The sequence below is a fragment of the Tursiops truncatus genome, chromosome 3 (genome assembly GCF_011762595.2).
Source record: "Tursiops truncatus isolate mTurTru1 chromosome 3, mTurTru1.mat.Y, whole genome shotgun sequence".
In the NCBI taxonomy this organism is placed as follows: domain Eukaryota; kingdom Metazoa; phylum Chordata; class Mammalia; order Artiodactyla; family Delphinidae; genus Tursiops; species Tursiops truncatus.
This window is the reverse complement of record NC_047036.1, coordinates 114,791,468-114,809,273: the sequence shown is the minus strand read 5'-3', so window position 1 is coordinate 114,809,273 and position 17,806 is coordinate 114,791,468. Positions and strand designations below refer to the sequence as shown.

The 17,806-nt window shown below is 38.1% G+C and overlaps 1 protein-coding gene across 14 annotated transcripts in view; it reads left to right on the top strand.

Moving 5' to 3' along the window:
• The window catches only part of FAM13B (family with sequence similarity 13 member B), an 89,304-nt gene that overhangs the window by 9,089 nt on the left and 62,409 nt on the right, over window positions 1-17,806 (top strand). For 13 of the 14 annotated variants that reach the window (XM_073802564.1, XM_033853211.2, XM_073802565.1 and 10 more), the window contains exons 2-6: window positions 7,122-7,288; window positions 8,688-8,879; window positions 9,315-9,527; window positions 14,833-15,010; window positions 15,319-15,460. In XM_073802564.1, the coding sequence (XP_073658665.1) occupies window positions 8,723-8,879; window positions 9,315-9,527; window positions 14,833-15,010; window positions 15,319-15,460 (690 nt within the window). In that variant the 5' untranslated portion in view covers window positions 7,122-7,288; window positions 8,688-8,722. The remainder of the gene's footprint in view (window positions 1-7,121; window positions 7,289-8,687; window positions 8,880-9,314; window positions 9,528-14,832; window positions 15,011-15,318; window positions 15,461-17,806) is intronic. The other variant, XM_033853214.2, reaches the window with a different exon arrangement.

Here is a 17,806-nt window from a genome sequence, read left to right as displayed (position 1 = left end):
CATAATATACTAGGGTATTCGCTATTCTGCTTTAGATTTAACATACATATATGACAGGTATGTGCATAATCTTTTTCCTGTTCAAAAAATTTAGAGCCCAGGGCTCTAGGCATTGGAAAACAGTTGAGGAATTTTGTGCAGGGGAATTCAGGTTAGATTTGATGAGGATATCAGTGAGGAGAATAGATGAAGGGACTTAGTTACAGGGGATTTTATCTCTCTTTGGCTTTATTACTTTTGTTTTGCTTTGAAAGCTTGAAATCATGGGAGTTTATAAAATAATTGACTGTGGCCATGAAACCCTTGCCTGAATACTTTGCATAAAAGAGGGATAAGTGAGCTGTCTCAAGGTGAAATGTTTTGTTTAGTGAGTTGCAATCTGCAAAATATATGTGCTGTATCTAGTACCATGATTTGGGGAGTGTAGTTATACAAAATATACTTGATTCATTGCTCATTGTAGTTTTGTGGAATCACCATGGGGGAGGATTGGTCCCTCAAGAAGTATGTTAAAGTGCGCACAGATGAACAAATCCTCAGGCACAGGGGTAATAATTGTTGCGATAAATACTTTATAATCTTTTTTTTGTTTTTTAAGGCAAAGAAATTCCTCAACTTTTGAGTATTAGAGCTCGCTTTAAAAACTTTCTAGTCCTGGGACTTCCCTGGTGGCGCAGTGGTTAAGAATCCACCTGCCAGTGCAGGGGATACAGGTTCGAGCCCTGGTCTGGGAGGATCCCACATGCCATGGAGCAGTTAAGCCCGTGCGCTGCAACTACTGAGCCTATACTCTAGAGCCCGCGGGCCACAACTGGTGAGCCTGCATGCCACAACTACTGAAGCCTGCATGCCCTAGAGCCTGTGCTCCATAGCAAGAGAAACCACCGCAAGGAGAAGCCCGCGCACTGCAACGAAGAGTGGCCCCCGCTTGCTGCAACTAGAGAGGGCCCGTGCGCAGCAATGAAGACCAAACGCAGCCATAAATACATACACACATACGTACATACATACATACCAACGTAGCCATAAATACATACATACATACATAAATACCAATGCAGCCATAAATACATACATACATACATATATAAATAAATAAGCAAGCAAGCAAACTTTCTGGTCCTGAATTCTCTTTTAGTTATATATACTTTGATAAATTACTTAAGGCCAAAGTCAATATGAATTTATTTATTTTTTAACTTTTAATTTTATGTTGCAGTATAGTTAACACTGTTGTGTTAGTTTCAGGTGTACAGCAAAGTGATTCACTTATACATATACATGTATCTATTCTTTTTCAAATGAATTTAATAGTTGATGTAAATGACTTGGTATTTTCCTGATCATAGTAGCATCTACGGACATTTGACAGATAAGTTTATATGCTGTTGAGATGTTTGTTTAACTTTTCTGTTTGCTTGGTACTGTTAAGGATTCAGACAGATTGATGCCTTGTCAGTTTCTCAGGCCAGGAGGGAACCACAGATTTAGCATACTGGCAAATTTTGTAGTACCATCCTTGTTCAGTCAGAATGAAAGAAGTGCCTTTTCCTTTGTTTGATAAATTGCTTAGAGCTTATTAATGAAAAGATGAATGTATGGAGCAGGGGTACATTATCTCTGTTCCCAAAGTTTACCATCTTTATTGAGACTCAGCTCCCTCTTGGCTTTTCCCTCTTTTTATACTAGTGATAGAGCTTTTTTTGTTTTTGTTTTGTTTTAGCAATTTTTAAAAAAGTATTTATTTATTTGGCTGTGCTGGGTCTTAGTTGCGGCCTGCGAACTCTTAGTCGTGGCATGTGAACTCCATTAGTTGCAGCATGTGGGATCTAGTTCTCTGACCGGGGATCAAACCCAGGCCCCCAGCATTGGGAGTGTGGAGTCTTAGCCACTGGACTACCAGGGAAGTCCTGTTTTAGCGATCATTGAAGATGATTGAGGTAGCTCTTTTAAACTTTTCTGTGTGAATTGTATCCCTATTTTGTCAAAAGCATTTTGGGCAAAAGTGACTTTTCTTTTTCCATTCTATTCAGTTTGAAGGTAGAACAATTTTACATGAAAGTGATAATTTATTTTTGCAGGTACCCCTCTTACCACAGGTTGTTTTATTTGTAAAATGATCAAAGTTTACTAGTATAGTGCAGATCTACTCTTTTCTTTTTTTTTTTTTTTTTGCTTTACGTGGGCCTCTCATGTTGTGGCCTCTCTCATTGCGGAGCACAGGCTCCGGACGCACAGGCCCAGTGGCCATGGCTCACGGGCCCAGCCGCTCCGCGGCATGTGGGATCCTCCCGGACCGGGGCACAAACCCGTGTCTCCTGCATCGGCAGGCGGACTCTCAACCATTGCGCCACCAGGGAAGCCCCAGATCTACTCTTATTACCATTATACTGTTTTGTAAAATTATTTGCTCTGAGAAGACTTTCAGCTAGTGTTAAAATTTATAAAGTCTTCAGCGTTTTATTCGTTTTTTTTTTTTAATTATGCTGTATAGAAATTGTAGTAATTTCTGGATGTGCTAGATAGCATAGAAGGGCCAAACAGGATTGGTTCTTGAAATGTGGTTAAAAAAATATTATATCTTTGGGGACTTCCCTGGTGGTCCAGTGGCTAAGACTCCGCCTCCCAATGCAGGGGGCCCGGGTTTGATCCCGGATCAGGAAACTAGATCTCATGTGCCGCAACTAAAGATCCTGCGTGCTGCAACTAAAGGATCCCGTGTGCAGCAAACAAATCCCGTGTACTGCAACTATAAATAAATAAATAAATAGTTAAAAAAACCACAACAAATACATTTAAAAAAAAAGAAATATTTTATTTTCCTTTTGTGGATGGAAAAGCATATTTTAAAATATATTTTATAATAAAAATAGTTTAATATTCAATAGTTAATCTATTAAACTGATGCTATGCCTTTATTTATGTGAGTTTTCTCTTTTTAATTTTTTCCGCTTTATTGAAGTGTAATTTATATATAATCACATTCACCAATTTAAAATGTTTAGTTTAATAAGTTTTGACAAGTGTATTAAGCATGTAACCACCACTACCACAATCATGACATAGAACATTTCCATCACCCCCAAAAGTCCTCAGTGCTTTTAAATTTTCTCATCAGTGAAATGAATATAATGAAAGTATGTACTTCCATAGGATTGTTGTAAGGATTAAATGAATTAGTATATTTAAAGCCCTTAAGGTAGTTCCTGGCTCAGTAATAGCTCAGTTAATGCTATCTACTGTTATCCGTGGTTTTGATGTTGGTGTTATATCCTTTAAAAAAAACTGTCACTACTAATTTTATTAGATACTTAAGACTTTTCTTTTTAAACACATTTTAAAATTTATTTTATTTGTTTGTTTTTGGCTGTGTTGGGTCTTCGTTGCTGCATGTGGGCTTTCTCTAGTTGCAGTGAGTGGGGGCTACTCTTCGTTGCGGTGTGTGGGCTTCTCATTGCTGTGGCTTCTCTTGTTGCGGAGCACGGGCCCTAGAGTTCAAGGGCTTCAGTAGTTGTGGTGCCTGGGCTCAGTAGTTGTGGCTCACAGGCTCTAGAGTGCAGGCTCAGTAGTTGTGGCGCACGGGCTTTGTTGCTCCGCGGCACGTTGAATCTTCTGGAATTAGGGCTCGAACCCATGTCCCCTGCATTGGCAGGCAGATTCTTAACCACTGCACCACCAGGAAGTCCTGATACTTAAGACTTAAAGATTCTTTGCTGTTAAGAAAGGTGTGTTTGTTGCTGTCATGTATATCAGCGGTCCCCAACCTTTATGGCACCAGGGACCGGTTTCGTGGAAGACAATTTTTCCATGGTGCGGGGGTGCGTATGGTTCAGGCGGTAATGTGAGCAATGGGGAGCAGTGGGGAGCGGCAGATGAAGCTTCGCTCGCTCGACTGCCACTCACCTCCTGCTGTGTGGCCCGGTTCCTAACCAGGGTTGGGGACCCCTGATATATATGTATATGTAACCATATGTATATGAATGGAGTGTAGAAGTATTTTGAGCCTTCGCAGAACTCAGGTTGATAGCTAGTATACGAAGGTACACTTTCCTGAATGTTCCCATTAGTCAGCTTATTGATAATTGGTATTTAATTGCATTATTTTTTATCACTCTTGTCTCATGGTAAAGTATATGATATAAAATTCAAAATGGTTTCTTATTTGTTGTCAGTACCACCATGCTAGGCAACCGTCACTTGTATTTAAAATGATTTTGCTGTTTTGATTTATAATAACATTATGCTTTCAGAAATCCTTGGTTATTTTGAAAGTCTGCACATTGTATTCTCTTGTGTCAAGCCTTTAATTAACTGCTTTGTTTGCATATTATCGACTGTATCTGTTCAGACATTTCATCAGATCTCTTTGGCATATTTTTCTGTGGTACCTGACCTGCTGCTATTTTCTTTTCCATTTTTCTTTTCTTCAAAAATGGGATCTTGTAGTTTAGATGTTGTATTAGTTTTCTAGGGCTTCCATGATAAATTACTAAAAATGAAGTGACTCTAGAATAGTAGAAAAATTTCTCTCACAGATCAGGGGGCCAGAAGTCTAAAATCAAGGTGTGGGCAGGGTCATGCTCCCTCTGAAGGGAGAATTCTTCCTTGACTCTTCCATCTTTTGGTGGCTCCTGGCATTTCTTGTCTTTTGACAGCATAACTCAATTTCCGCCTTTGTCTTCACATGGCCTTCTTCCCCTCTGTGTGTCCTGTCTCCTTCTTATAAGCACACTAGTGATTGGATTAAGGACTCCCCTAAATCAAGGTGATTTCATCTTGATATCCTTAACTAATTACACTCGCAAAGATCCTATTTTCAAATAAGGTCACATTTTGATGTTACAGGTGGACATGAGTTTTGGGGAGACACTTCATTCAACCTAGTACACATATAAAGGAAATATTTACATGATTTAAGCTCTGAAAAGGGACAGGAAGCAGTACTAAATCATGTCAGAAACAGCTTTGCATTTTGCAGGAATGTTATTTTGGGCCACTGTAGTCTGAATGCCTTCAGCAGTGTTCTCTGGATAGAGGTCTGAAGTGAATAGTCGTTGGCTGCAAGGGCTCGGACCATAGGCATGCTTTAAAAGTGCTTTTTAGCAAAACAACAACAACAATAACAACAAAACAAACAAAACAAAACAAAAGTACCTTTTAGCAAGCTATGAATGAATGGCCTCCTAAAATATATATAAGACTCTGTGGTCAGTTTGAGTGATAAAATGTGAGAGTCTGTGGTACTTTAAATCGTCAGAATTTACACGGAGTGATAGTATAGTATAGTAATAAAGAGCAAGGACTTTAGGAGTTACACTTCCTGGATTCAGATTCTGCCTCTGACCCTTATTAGCTGGGTGAACTGTGGTTAAATTGTTGAGCCTCTATGCAGTGTCTCATTAAAATAAGTCATAATACCGTATCAATACGTGTAAAGTGCATAGAAATGCCTGGCACATAGTATCAGTAATTGCTCATTTAATGTTCGCTGCTGCTGTTTTCATCATCATGATGATGCCCTTTGTTTTTCCAGTAGTAAGGATGAATTTGTACTGATGAACTCACGGATTCCTACCCAGCATTGCCTTAGGAAAGATGTGCTTTTCAGATTGTTTGCTTAGAGGTTGGGAGTAGTAGAAAACACAGGATGAGATAACTGGTTCTGGTTTCACTAACAAGTACACTAAACCTGAGTAGCCATTTTCGTGATATAGAACTTGCCATTTAAAAAAATATATTTATTTGGCTGCGTGGGGTCTTAGTTGCAGCACATGGGATCGTCATTGAAGGCATGCGGGATCTTTAGTTGCGGCATGTGGGATCTAGTTCCCTGACCAAGGATCGAACCCAGGCCCCCTGCATTGAGAGCGCAGAGTCTTAGCTACTGGGCCACTAGGGAAGTCCCTAGAACTTGCCTTTGACAAAGTCTTCTAATGAGTCTTCATTTATTGTACATCAAGCAGATCCCCTTTCCTTTATGTCATGAGGTAATCAACCTGACTTTTAATGTAAGTTCATTAAACGTCTTATCCCTGAAGTTAACCTCCCTAAAGGATCTTATATAAACTTTGAAGTTGTTTTTCACATGAATAGACTACATGTTTTAGCAGGCATTTCAGGATGTTTTGGAAGTAATCATCTACTAAAGATTTGTTGTGGGAATGTGGTTTTCCTTCCCCTTGGTTTTTAATGTTCCTCCTAGAGGTGTATGTAACTATTAAGACATTTTTGAAAACCACACTGAATGATAATACTCTTCTGCTTACCTGAAGCCTCTTGAGCAGAATCTTGCAGTTTACTGAGCTTGTTAGATTTTAAATAGATTATTAGAACTTACAGAAGATGAGACCAAATATTAAACATACCGCCGAACAGGTTTTCACCTCTCTCCTGTCTCTTCCCAGCCTGTTTTGCTGGTCTTTTAACATTATATAAAGAAGAGAAGGAAACTGATTCTCTTTCTAATGCATGCATGTATTTTCTCAGTGAAATGTAACATGTGTTTAGGTGTTATTTTATATAAGGAAACCTAGGCTTAGAGACATGGAAGCTGTTCAGGATCACATCTATAGAATGATGGAGGTGATACTTGAATATGTGCCTTTCTAGTTCTTTTCCATCATGTGCTATTGCCTCTCCAAATTAGAAAGCTCAGACAACTATGTTCTTGTTAACAAAATATTTGTTGTATACAGAGAAAAGAGTAAAGTATATAAGTGTAGTTCCAAGCTTAAACTCATGTCTTCCACTCTTTGACCTAAAAATGCTTCCATGTTTAGTTCTGAGTATATGAGGATGGAATAGAACTGGATGGGATGTGTGTGTGTGTACAAATGAAGGGTCCATTGAGGAAAAATGGATTATTAGAATGGTGTAGTCCCTGAAGATGCAGTTCCTTTATTTGTTTATCTTTAGCAGAAAGATTCATACCCAGGTTAGCCATCATAATTTGAAAGCTTGTGCAAGGTTTTGCCTCTAACTAGGTCACAGACAGATCTTTTAGGCAGAAGAATGCTTTTCATTATAGGGACCTTCCTAAATGGACTTCACTGCTTATTCTAGTCTCTTCTCACAGTTAAAGATGTTGTGGGAAATTAAAAGAACTGTTTTTTTTTTCCTAGATTAACTGCTGAAGTACTGATCGAGTTCTGTGTTTCTTCAATGAGGAACTACAGGCTGATCTTCTGCCATAATCTCAAACAGCCATAAATGACAAAAGAATGCTTGCTCAGTGAGGGTAGCTGGTGCAGAAACCATTTTTTAAACTTAGGTGTTTAAGTACTCAAAGGTAAGTTTCCACAATGGTAACTATCCCATACTTATATATCCACAGAGATTTTGGAGTTTATCTACTATTGCTGCTATTGGATTATTAACTTAAGGTTTTGTAGTTATTAGCTGGCATCAGGTGTGTTAAAGAATGGATTTTGCTTGTCTAAAACTATTTAAATTTATGGCATTTGCTGCCCCTAAGTTAATTTCTACTGTTTCTATAAGTTAGATGGATTTGTTTTCCAGTCACGATGTCTCTTGATCCAGTGGATACACCTGTTATACATATGGACCTTATTTGTATAAACTCTAGAATATTGAGCTTGTTTTTTTTTTTTTCTGCTCTGTTACCTTTCTCTTGTAGTATGAAAGGAATTGTTTCTCTGAGGTGATGAAAAAAGCCCATTTTATTCATTATCAACTTTGAAAAAAGTTTTCCTTTCCTTTAAAAATACTCCTTTCCCCACATAAAATAATAAATGATTATTTTATTTTTATTTATTTATTAAAAATTTTTTTTTGGCCATGCCGCACAGCTTGTGGGATCTTAGTTCCCTGACCAAGGATCAAACCTGTGCCCCCTGCAGTGGAAGCATGGAGTCCTAACCACTGAATCTCCAGGGAATTCCCATAAATGATTATTTTAGAAAATGCATTTTTTTTGAGATTACTGTACTTGTTCTTTCATGCGTCATAAATTGGAAACATTGTTTTCTCCCACTGCTTCTTTATTGATCACAATTTCTGCAAAGACAAATTATTTATTTCTTCTGAACTAGCCGGGCTATGGAAGTTTTTCTTTTGAATAATTATGAAACAGCAGGATTGATAAAAGAACATTTTCCTTGAAGGTTGATGCCTAGAACTGAAAAATTTCCTTTGTTTATAAAAACATATTATGGCTGCTCTGTCATGTAGAAATAAGAACTGGTTAATCTTGTCCTTATTAGCCCATCATTTTTTAAAAAATGATTCTCTCCTCTTTGGGTGCTTATGAATTGAGTGGTTAGATGACCTTCATAGAGCAGAGTCCAGAAATGATTAGGTTTGGCTTTTTACTCATGTCGTTAATAAGCTTGGTCAGTAAGGTCCTGTTGGAGCAAAATTTGCCCCTTTCTTTGTCTTTGAGATATTAACGTCCTCTGCGAAGTTTAATGATCAGTTTTGGTTTTGCCATTGTTTGGTAAATATACAAACACTAAAGGGAACACTCAGAACTAACTTCACATGGTAGAGAAAATGCTTAGATGATTGTATTGAGCTTCATTTGTAGAACACACTATGGGCCTGGTAACTGGAACATATTTAATAGACGAGAACACATTCAGGTGTAAAGCCTTTTTCTTTAATGTATTTAGTCATATTGCCACCTGTTAATCATTATAGTCTTTTTTTTTTTTTCTTTTATTTGGCAGAAAAGACAGCTTTGATTTCTGGCTGCAAAAAAGATATGAGGAAGAGCTCCTCCCCTTCCTTGAATAACTGCAACTCCGTTCTTGCTAACAAAATATTTGGAATTCCACTTGATGAGCTGCAGCAGGGAGGACATCCAGACAATGAGGTTCCGTTCATAGTCCGCCACGTAGTGGACTATATTGAGGAACATGGTATACATTTCCTTACTTTGAGGGCTAGCCTTTGTTTTAATAAACACAACTTATCCATTTTTGACCTTGGATTTTTTTTTCGGTATTCAATGTCCAAAATATAGTGAGGAAAAACAATGGACATTCTTTTTAACATTTTAGTGTGTCTTTATTACTTAAAAATCATATACTCAGAAATGCCCAGTTTAGAGCATATCTTAGTGGGAGGGGTGATAGTAATATTTTTAATGGATATAAGGGGGTGGGATAAAATAGAATATCCCTCAGGACAGAGATAGTATATGTTTCTAGATGTGTAGTTTGAAGGTGGTTAGCACAAGCAGGGGAGCCAAGAATGGCTTTCCCAAAGTATGAATATTTTAAGTTGATTGGAGAATGAATATATATGGTAGTTGAAGTTGAAGCTAATTTAATTTTTGCCTTGAACTAATGTAGGAGGTCTGGAGCAACAAGGACTTTTTCAAGTCAATGGAAATGCTGAGACAGTGGAGTGGCTTCGGCAGAGATACGACAGCGGAGAAGAGGTGGATTTGGTTAAGGAAGCAGATGTTCCCTCGGCTATTAGTCTTCTTAGGTTTTTCCTTCAAGAACTTCCTGAACCTGTTATCCCTGGCAGTTTGCATATTCACTTGATGCAGCTTTCTCAAGGTAACATAATTTGAATCTTATCAGTCAGTCACTTAACATTTAATTTCAAAGTCTTTACCTTTTAGAAATCTTGACATGTAAGCAGTAATTATAGTAATTCTGAGATTAATTTCTTAAGTTCCCATTTGGGGACATATGCTCTTTGGGGTTGTATTATCTAGTTAAGGGAATTGCAACCTCTTAGATTCCTGTAGTGCTATTTACTTTTTATGATTGGTCTTAGTAAGCCTAAGATACCTAGTGATAAGGAGAAGGAGGAAAGGCAGGAGACAAGAACAAAGAATAGGAGGGAGGGCTTCCTTGGTGGCGCAGTGGTTTGAGAGTCCGCCTGCCGATGCAGGGGACACGGGTTCGTGCCCCAGTCCGGGAAGACCCCACATGCCGCGGAGCGGCTGGGCCCGTGAGCCATGGCCACTGAGCCTGAGCGTCCGGAGCCTGTGCTCCGCAATGGGAGACGCCACAACAGTGAGAGGCCCGCGTACCGCAAAAAAAAAAAAAAAGAGTAGGAGGGAAAAGGAAGAAGAAAAAATATATGTGTGGCAGAATGACCCATAATAGTCAGTGTTGTTGGTTAGTGGTAATGTTACTGTGTTTATCCTTGGTTTGATAGAACATCCTAGCAAAAACCGGAAGACAGCTTTGATTCTAAGTTTGGAATATACCTAAAGCTTGTTCTTGGACACCTGCCTGAAGGAAATAAAATATCAAATTGGACATCAGACTACAAGCCAAATAAAGAAAAAAATTGGTTTGTTTCTGTTGGGTTAGTTTTTTGGTGGTGACTAAAAATAGGACTTAGCTGGGATGGACAAGAAAAATAAAGGTAGAGGTATGCAGAAAGGTAAAAGAACCAAAAAGTGAGGAGATGCTTCTTTTCCTTGAACCAGATGGAACCAGATGGTATTCACTGGTATTCATGTGTACATAATGGATTGACATGCTTCGTTATATAGGAGAATTTATGAAGTTGGCATATAATACAGTTGACTTTTGAAAAACATGGGTTTGAACTTACATACATATTTTTTCAATAAATTTGTACTACAGTACTACATGATCTGCAATTGGTTGAATCCACACATGCAGAACTGTGGATATGGAGGGCCTGCTGTAATGTTATACACAGATTTTCAGTGGTGTGGAAGGTCGGCATGCCTAACCCCTGTGTTCAAGGGTCAGCTGTATAATACATTTCTTGGATTTTTAAATTATTTTTTCTGGCTTTTGTTTGTGTTATGGAATCTCTTTAATTTTTTGAATTGGGGCTTCTACAGAAATTCAGTGATGTTAAAAAAATTATAACTACTTCCTTAATCCCTATCGCTGTCAGAGCTGGACTTTTTGTATGTTTGTGTGTATCCTTAAGCAGTATATGGGCAGAGAAGGGGGATTGCCTTTTGAGAGTATTTATCCATCTTTTTCTTAAATTTAAACACGAGCCTGAATTAGTGGATGCCTCTTATTTGTGTGTAAAGGTCAATACAAAGATATTTTATGATCCTCTTATGTACGTTTTCCTCTGTACAGCTAGACGATAGGGCTCACTTTGTACTTGCTCTATTCAGGAATGGTTAGTCTGATTCAGTTTTTTTTTTTTTTTTTTTGCGGTACACGGGCCTCTCACTGTTGTGGCCTCTCCTGTTGTGGAGCACAGGCTCTGGACGCGCAGGCTCAGCGGCCATGGCTCACGGGCCCAGCCGCTCCGCGGCATGTGGGATCTTCCTGAACCGGGGCACGAACCCGTGTCCCCTGCATCGGCAGGCGGACTCTCAACTGCTGCGCCACCAGGGAAGCCCAGTTTTGTTTTTTTATTGTGCCACCTGGACTTCAAAATGAAGTGTCATCAATAATGTCACCTTTTTCTCTTTTTTTCTCTCAACAAATACTATATTTTTTTGTTCTGAATTTCTGAATCCATTTCAAATTTCTTTTCTTAGGAGTAGGAATTTTTTCAAATGTTTATATTTAGTCACCTAATAAGCACTTTGCAGTCATTAAATATATAATGAAACTGATGTGTTAGAGTTTTTTGAGCCCTTTTTGTGTCTCTAGAGACATTCGTTTTGTTTTTATAGTGTTAGGGTTCCATTTTCCCTGTGTTAGCGAATTGTAGACAAGTCTTTTAAAGTTCCAAGAATCAGATAATCTTTCAGTTTTGATTGAAAATTTATAAATGAATAAGTGGGATAAGATTTAATGATGATAAATTTACTGCCTCTCACTGATGCTACCAATCAGAAGCTGTTTTGTCAGTAGGATTGTCATTTTGATTGGTATTCATTTAAAAGTATGACAGCATCATGCACTGTGTTATTTATGGAATTGCAATATATATCTTGCTAATTAATTATTCTTATGTCAGCATTCACCTGTGAAGGAATTTAGGCAAGCAAAATGCTTGTGGCCCATTTGTTATAAGAAATCCACCATTCTCCTCCATTCCCCACTTATATAACCATTAGCATGGGTATGTATGCATGCACACACACCCATATATACACCTGTTTCTTTAATAGCTATGCAGATAGGTGTGGCGGTACTTGAGGTGATATTTGCATTCCTGTTGTGATAAAATCTATTTCCTCATCCTTCAGTAATTCTTTTGGGAAGGTGTCTAGGTCTCTGGAAAAGTTCCTCTCTCCATTTATTGTAGGCAACTATTATGTTAATATTTTAATTGACGTTCACAAATATATGAGATTAATGCTTTTAAGATCATGGAGGCAGCATGTAGTTGCATTTGAGTTAGTGTTCTTTATTTTTTTATATATATATATATATATTTTTTTTTTTTTTTTTTGCGGTACGCAGGCCTCTCACTGTTGTGGCCTCTCCCGTTGCGGAGCACAGGCTCCGGATGCGCAGGCTCAGCGGCCATGGCTCACGGGCCTAGCCACTCCGCGGCATGTGGGATCTTCCCGGACCGGGGCATGAACCCGTGTCCCCGGCATTGGCAGGCGGACTCTCAACCACTGCGCCACCAGGGAAGCCCCTTTTTTATTATTTTTTTAAAATTTATTTGTTTATTTGGCTGCATCAGGTCTTAGTTGCGTCGTGCAGGCTTAGTTGCTCTGCAGCATGTGGGATCCTAAGTTCCCTGACCAGGACTGGAACCCACGTCCCCTGCATTGGAAGGCGGATTCCCAACCACTGGACCACCAGGGAAGGCCCCGAGTTAGTGTTCTTTAAAAAGTGGTTTTCATTTTCTATGGTAGCCGGACATTGCAAAGTGGCATTTCTGGTGTGGTTTGATCCTTTATTTAGACCAGAATTTCACAACGTTGGCACTCCTGATATTTGGGGCTGGATAATTCTTTAGTATAGGGGCTATTCTTGAATTTTAAGATATTTAGTAGAATCCCTGGCCTCTGTCCACTAGATAGCACTAGTACCCCTTTCCCGCAAGTTATGACAGCCATTCCATTCATTGTCAGATGTTACCAACCATTGGTTTAGCCCATGATAGTTTGTCCAATTACTTATACATTATGTTTTGGTAGAAAACACAGTTCACAGTTCTGTGAATTTGTTGTAATATTTACAAAAACTGTTAAAATGCTTGAAAGAATTCTTAGGGGAATCTTCTTTGATACGTACATATATTTTTCCTGGTTATGATCTAACTAGGAAGTAGGCTCAAAAGGAAAAAAAAATTTAAGTAGGTGTGTTTTTAATACAAACACACACATGGAAATGCTCCTCTGCCTTATTTGAAGACTGGTAGACATAAATATTTTAGAAGGAGGCTGGTAGGTATAAATATTTTTGAATACTAGAAATGTTTACTAACAAAAGTAAAGCAGCATGAACAGTATTTCAAGTAAAACCAGTATAGCCCACGATCTTACCACCTCATCAAGGCAGCATCTTTTTTCAGTTATTGTGTATTTATTCAGCTTCTTCAGCTAACTTTTATAGAACTCCTGCTGTGCGCCAGGCACTGTTCTAAATTATGGGAATGCAGAAGTGAACAAACCGGCTAAAAATCTCTGCCATCATAGAGCTAAAAATTCTAAAAGGGCGTAAGGAGAGTTGGATGAAAAATAGATGATAAGCAAAATAAATACAAGGGTATGTTAGATGATAAGTGCTATGTAGCTAGAGAAGATGTTATGTAGAATTTGTCAGTGTTGATGTAGTGATCATTTTGATAATATTAATTGCTTGCATATTTTTTTTGAGTTGATATACGTGATTTTTCTTAAATAATCCTTTTCTGCTAAATTTAGGTTGTTAAAAATTTCCACCAATTGTAGTCACAGTAATCTAAAAAACATTAATTCAAGGACTGTTCCAACCAATTATAAAGTCAAAGTACCTGGGCAGTTGGTAATATTATGAAATATCGAAGAGTTCTTATTGGTTGCATTTTAAATTTTAAGTAAAACTCATGTGACTGTAGCCTTTCCTGTAAACATCCTAGAGTTGTGTTATTTTGCAGAGATGGCCAATATTATGATCATAACCTTTTATCAACAATTTTTTTCCCCCAAGAATTAATTTTTAAATTAATTTTAAGAACCTCGAGAAAAATAAAGAATGAAATATAATTGGGTTAACTTTCTCTATTGGAGCAATAAATTACTTTATTTTGAGGGTAACTCTGAGAAATTACTTCTCCTAAGTGGGGCCCTCACCAGTCAGGGAGTTGATACAGGCCTAATTTCTGTTAATGAAAACTCACTGACCTAAACACAGGGCCTAGCTTCTGGTAGTTGAAAATTCACTTGGTAAACAGAAAACAATGTCAACTTAGAGGAGAAAAACAACTTAGAAATGGAATTCGTTCTTATTTAGTTGTGTTGATATTGCTGAAATTAATTGTTCTTTTCAGAATGTTAAAAGAAGAAAGTGTGTCTCTTATTCTGTTCCTTCCTTGTTTTTTCTTCCATTCTAATACTATTAGCTGTTTAAATTGCTTCTCATCTTTGCTTATTAGTGGTTGGTGTTGACTGATATTGGCTAGTGCATTTTGACTTCTTAGAGTTGAAACTAATTTGGAAACACAGGTACGGTCATGCAAGAGACAGTATGATGAGAATTTAAAAAAATAGAGTATTGGGGCCAGTGAGTAATAGATGAGGAAAACATCCTTCAACAGTTGAGGGGTTGTGTACCTTCTCAAATTCTTCCACTTAATAAGTGAAATGCAAAGCCCTAAGGCATTTGGCCTCTAGTAGAGAAAGTGAAGAGGTTTTGTAATTGTTATAGTAAAATGGTTATATGGGTGTAACAATGTGAACCTGGCAAAATATCTGAGCTTTGCTTTTACTTCATTAAAGAAACCCGTCATTATGTTTTGTAGATTATAATAACGAAGATGAATTTGGAAGAAAGTTGAGGTTCCTCTTGCAACAGCTTCCACCTGTTAATTACAGTTTGTTAAAGTTTCTGTGTAGATTTTTAGCCAATGTAGCATCACATCATGAAGAAATTTGGTCTGCAAACTCTTTGGCTGCTGTCTTTGGTCCAGATGTCTTCCAGTAAGTTTTTTCACAAATTTTTGTTTGATTAAAAAATATATATATATTTGTGAAATAGAATCATTGTACTGTCTTCCAAGGGTCATAGGTTGCTTGATGAACCATTATTTTTTATAGTAGATCTGATTAATCCTTCCAGCATTTCTGTGAACAGGGTACAAGTTAGGTAGGCTTTACAGATGGGAAAACTGAGGCACAGAATGATGGCATAAATCGCTCAGATCTATAAAGTGACTCATTGGTTGTCTTCAAACTTTACCTGTGATTGATTTAAGAACTCTAAATTCAGTTTGGACTTTTATTCTTAGTATTTACACAGATGTGGAAGATCTGAAAGAACAAGAAATAGTGAGCAGGATAATGGCTGGACTTCTGGAAAATTACTATGAGTTTTTTGAGAATGAAGAGGAAGATTTTTCATCTAATGATTTGAGTTCAATTACTGAACAGGTGAGAATATTTAAAATATACTTGGAGGGAGTTTTTGTTGTTTTTGCTTTATAAAGAATTTGCTCTTAAGGGCTTGGCCCAAACTTAGGTGGAATTTTTAAGTACTAAATTGGAAGTAATTTTCTTGATTATTATATGTAATCATAGGTGATATATATCCATGTAGTATATGAGTGTGATCTTTTTTCTGAACAACTTCTTGTCGTCAATTTGGATATGGAAAAGTAATTGAAACCAGAGTGTATGGTAGAGCTTTTGTGGACGTTTTTGTGTTTTTCTTCTGTTAAATTAAGCATTGTTTATTTTGTAAGAATAGTGTGCTTTTGTTTTTGCAAAGAAACTGCTTGCATAGAGGAATGCAGGCAAAGGTTGAGAATTAGAAGGTAGAGAGAAAGGTTGAATACAAAGTTGACAGAAACTTAAAAATGTTTTTCTTGATTGAAGTACCAAGTCAGTATAGCAGTGCAAACATTGTCCTTAATGGGAAGCATCAAAAGAGTAATAGTTTAGGTTACAGATAATGTTTTAAATCTTGTGACTCTCGAATTTAAACCCATTTCTCAAACAACATTATATTTTGTTGTTACTGCTATGCCTTGATGGTTGAGACTGCAGAAGGATCTTAGTTAGTTTCTTCTTTTTTAAAATTAATTAATTAATTAATTTTTGGCTGTGTTGGGACTTCGTTGCTGCGCGCGGGCTTTCTCTAGTTGTGGCGAGCGGGGGCTACTCTTCTTTGCGGTGCGTGGGCTTCTCACTGTGGTGGCTTCTCTTGTTGAAGAGCATGGGCTCTAGGCATGCGGGCTTCGGTAGTTGTGGCACACGGGCTCTAGAGTGCAGGCTCAGTAGTTGTGGCGCACGGGCTTAGTTGCTCTGCAGCATGTGGGATCTTCCCGGACCAGGGCTCGAACCTGTGTCCCCTGCATCGGCAGGCAGATTCTTAACCACTGCTCCACCAGGGAAGCCCCTAATTTCTTCTTTATAAGAAGTGATAATATTGATTCTGACTAATTGTAAGTGACTGTAAAGCCACATTAATTCAGACTTCTCAGGTTTAGAATTCGTGATATAGATCTAGAGGTTTTTCTTTTGTGCTTATGTGAAATGATTTGTCAAGCAAACTTTTATATTAAAACCTTTGATGTTATATTTTGAGTGTGGGGTGGGGCTGCTACCTCTTTTTAATGACTAATAATTCACCTGGTTAAAAATAAGCAAGGTAAAATACACAGTAAAATGTCCTATTCTTACCCATGCCCACCCTCTTCCTCTCATTGTTTTTTTATGTGTTTTTCCAGAATTTCTTTATGCAAATATAAGTAGATATTTCCTCTAAGTATTTTATAACAGGAAAGTAGCATACCATACACACTATTCTGCACCTTATTTTTTAAAATCAGTTAACAGTGTATCATGGTGAGTTTTTTTTTTTTTTTTTTTTGTGGTACGCGGGCCTCTCACTGTTGCGGCCTCTCCCGTTGCGGAGCACAGGCTCAGCGGCCATGGCTCACGGGCCCAGCTACTCCGCGGTATGTGGGATCTTCCCGGACCGGGGCACGAACCCGTGTCCCCTGCATCGGCAGGCGGACTCTCAACCACTGCGCCACCAGGGAAGCCCCATGGTGATGTTTTATTGGAATGTAGAGAACATATTAGTTTTTTTAAACATCTGTATAGTTCCCTATTGTATGGATGTAACATATAATTTATTTGATTCATAGTACCTGTATCCACTTGAAAAGGTGATAGTATATCCCAGTTTTCTCAGAGTAGTCCTAGTTTTTTTTTAGCGGTACGCAGGCCTCTCACTGTTGTGGCCTCTCCTGTTGCGGAGCATAGGCTCCGGACGCGCAGGCTCAGCGGCCATGGCTCACGGGCCCAGCCGCTCCGCGGCATGTGGGATCTTCCCGGACCGGGGCCCGAACCTGTGTCCCCTGTATCGGCAGGCAGACTCTCAACCACTGCGCCACCAGGGAAGCCCGTCCTAGTTTATATTTGCTTTCTATTGTAATTATTAGTTGCTCCTCTTTTCACTCAAATGTATCCAGGTTTAGATGATTAATTATATGGTTATGCTATTTATTGATGGACAGTGGATTACATCCCTTCATTTGTTCTTAAACTATAAAGTAGCATCTCTTGAAAGTTTATCATACAGATTTTCATTCATTCTCATAGGTGTTGGCTCAGATTATGTGAATTAGGAGTTTTATTTCCTGGGTAGCCCAGCTTTTATTTAAAAGGGTTTCTATACTATTGTGAACTTTTATAGATAAGTGTTTTTAATATTTGGGGATTATACCTTCCTTAGGTTGGTTGGTTGGTTTTGTTTTTTATTGAAGTATA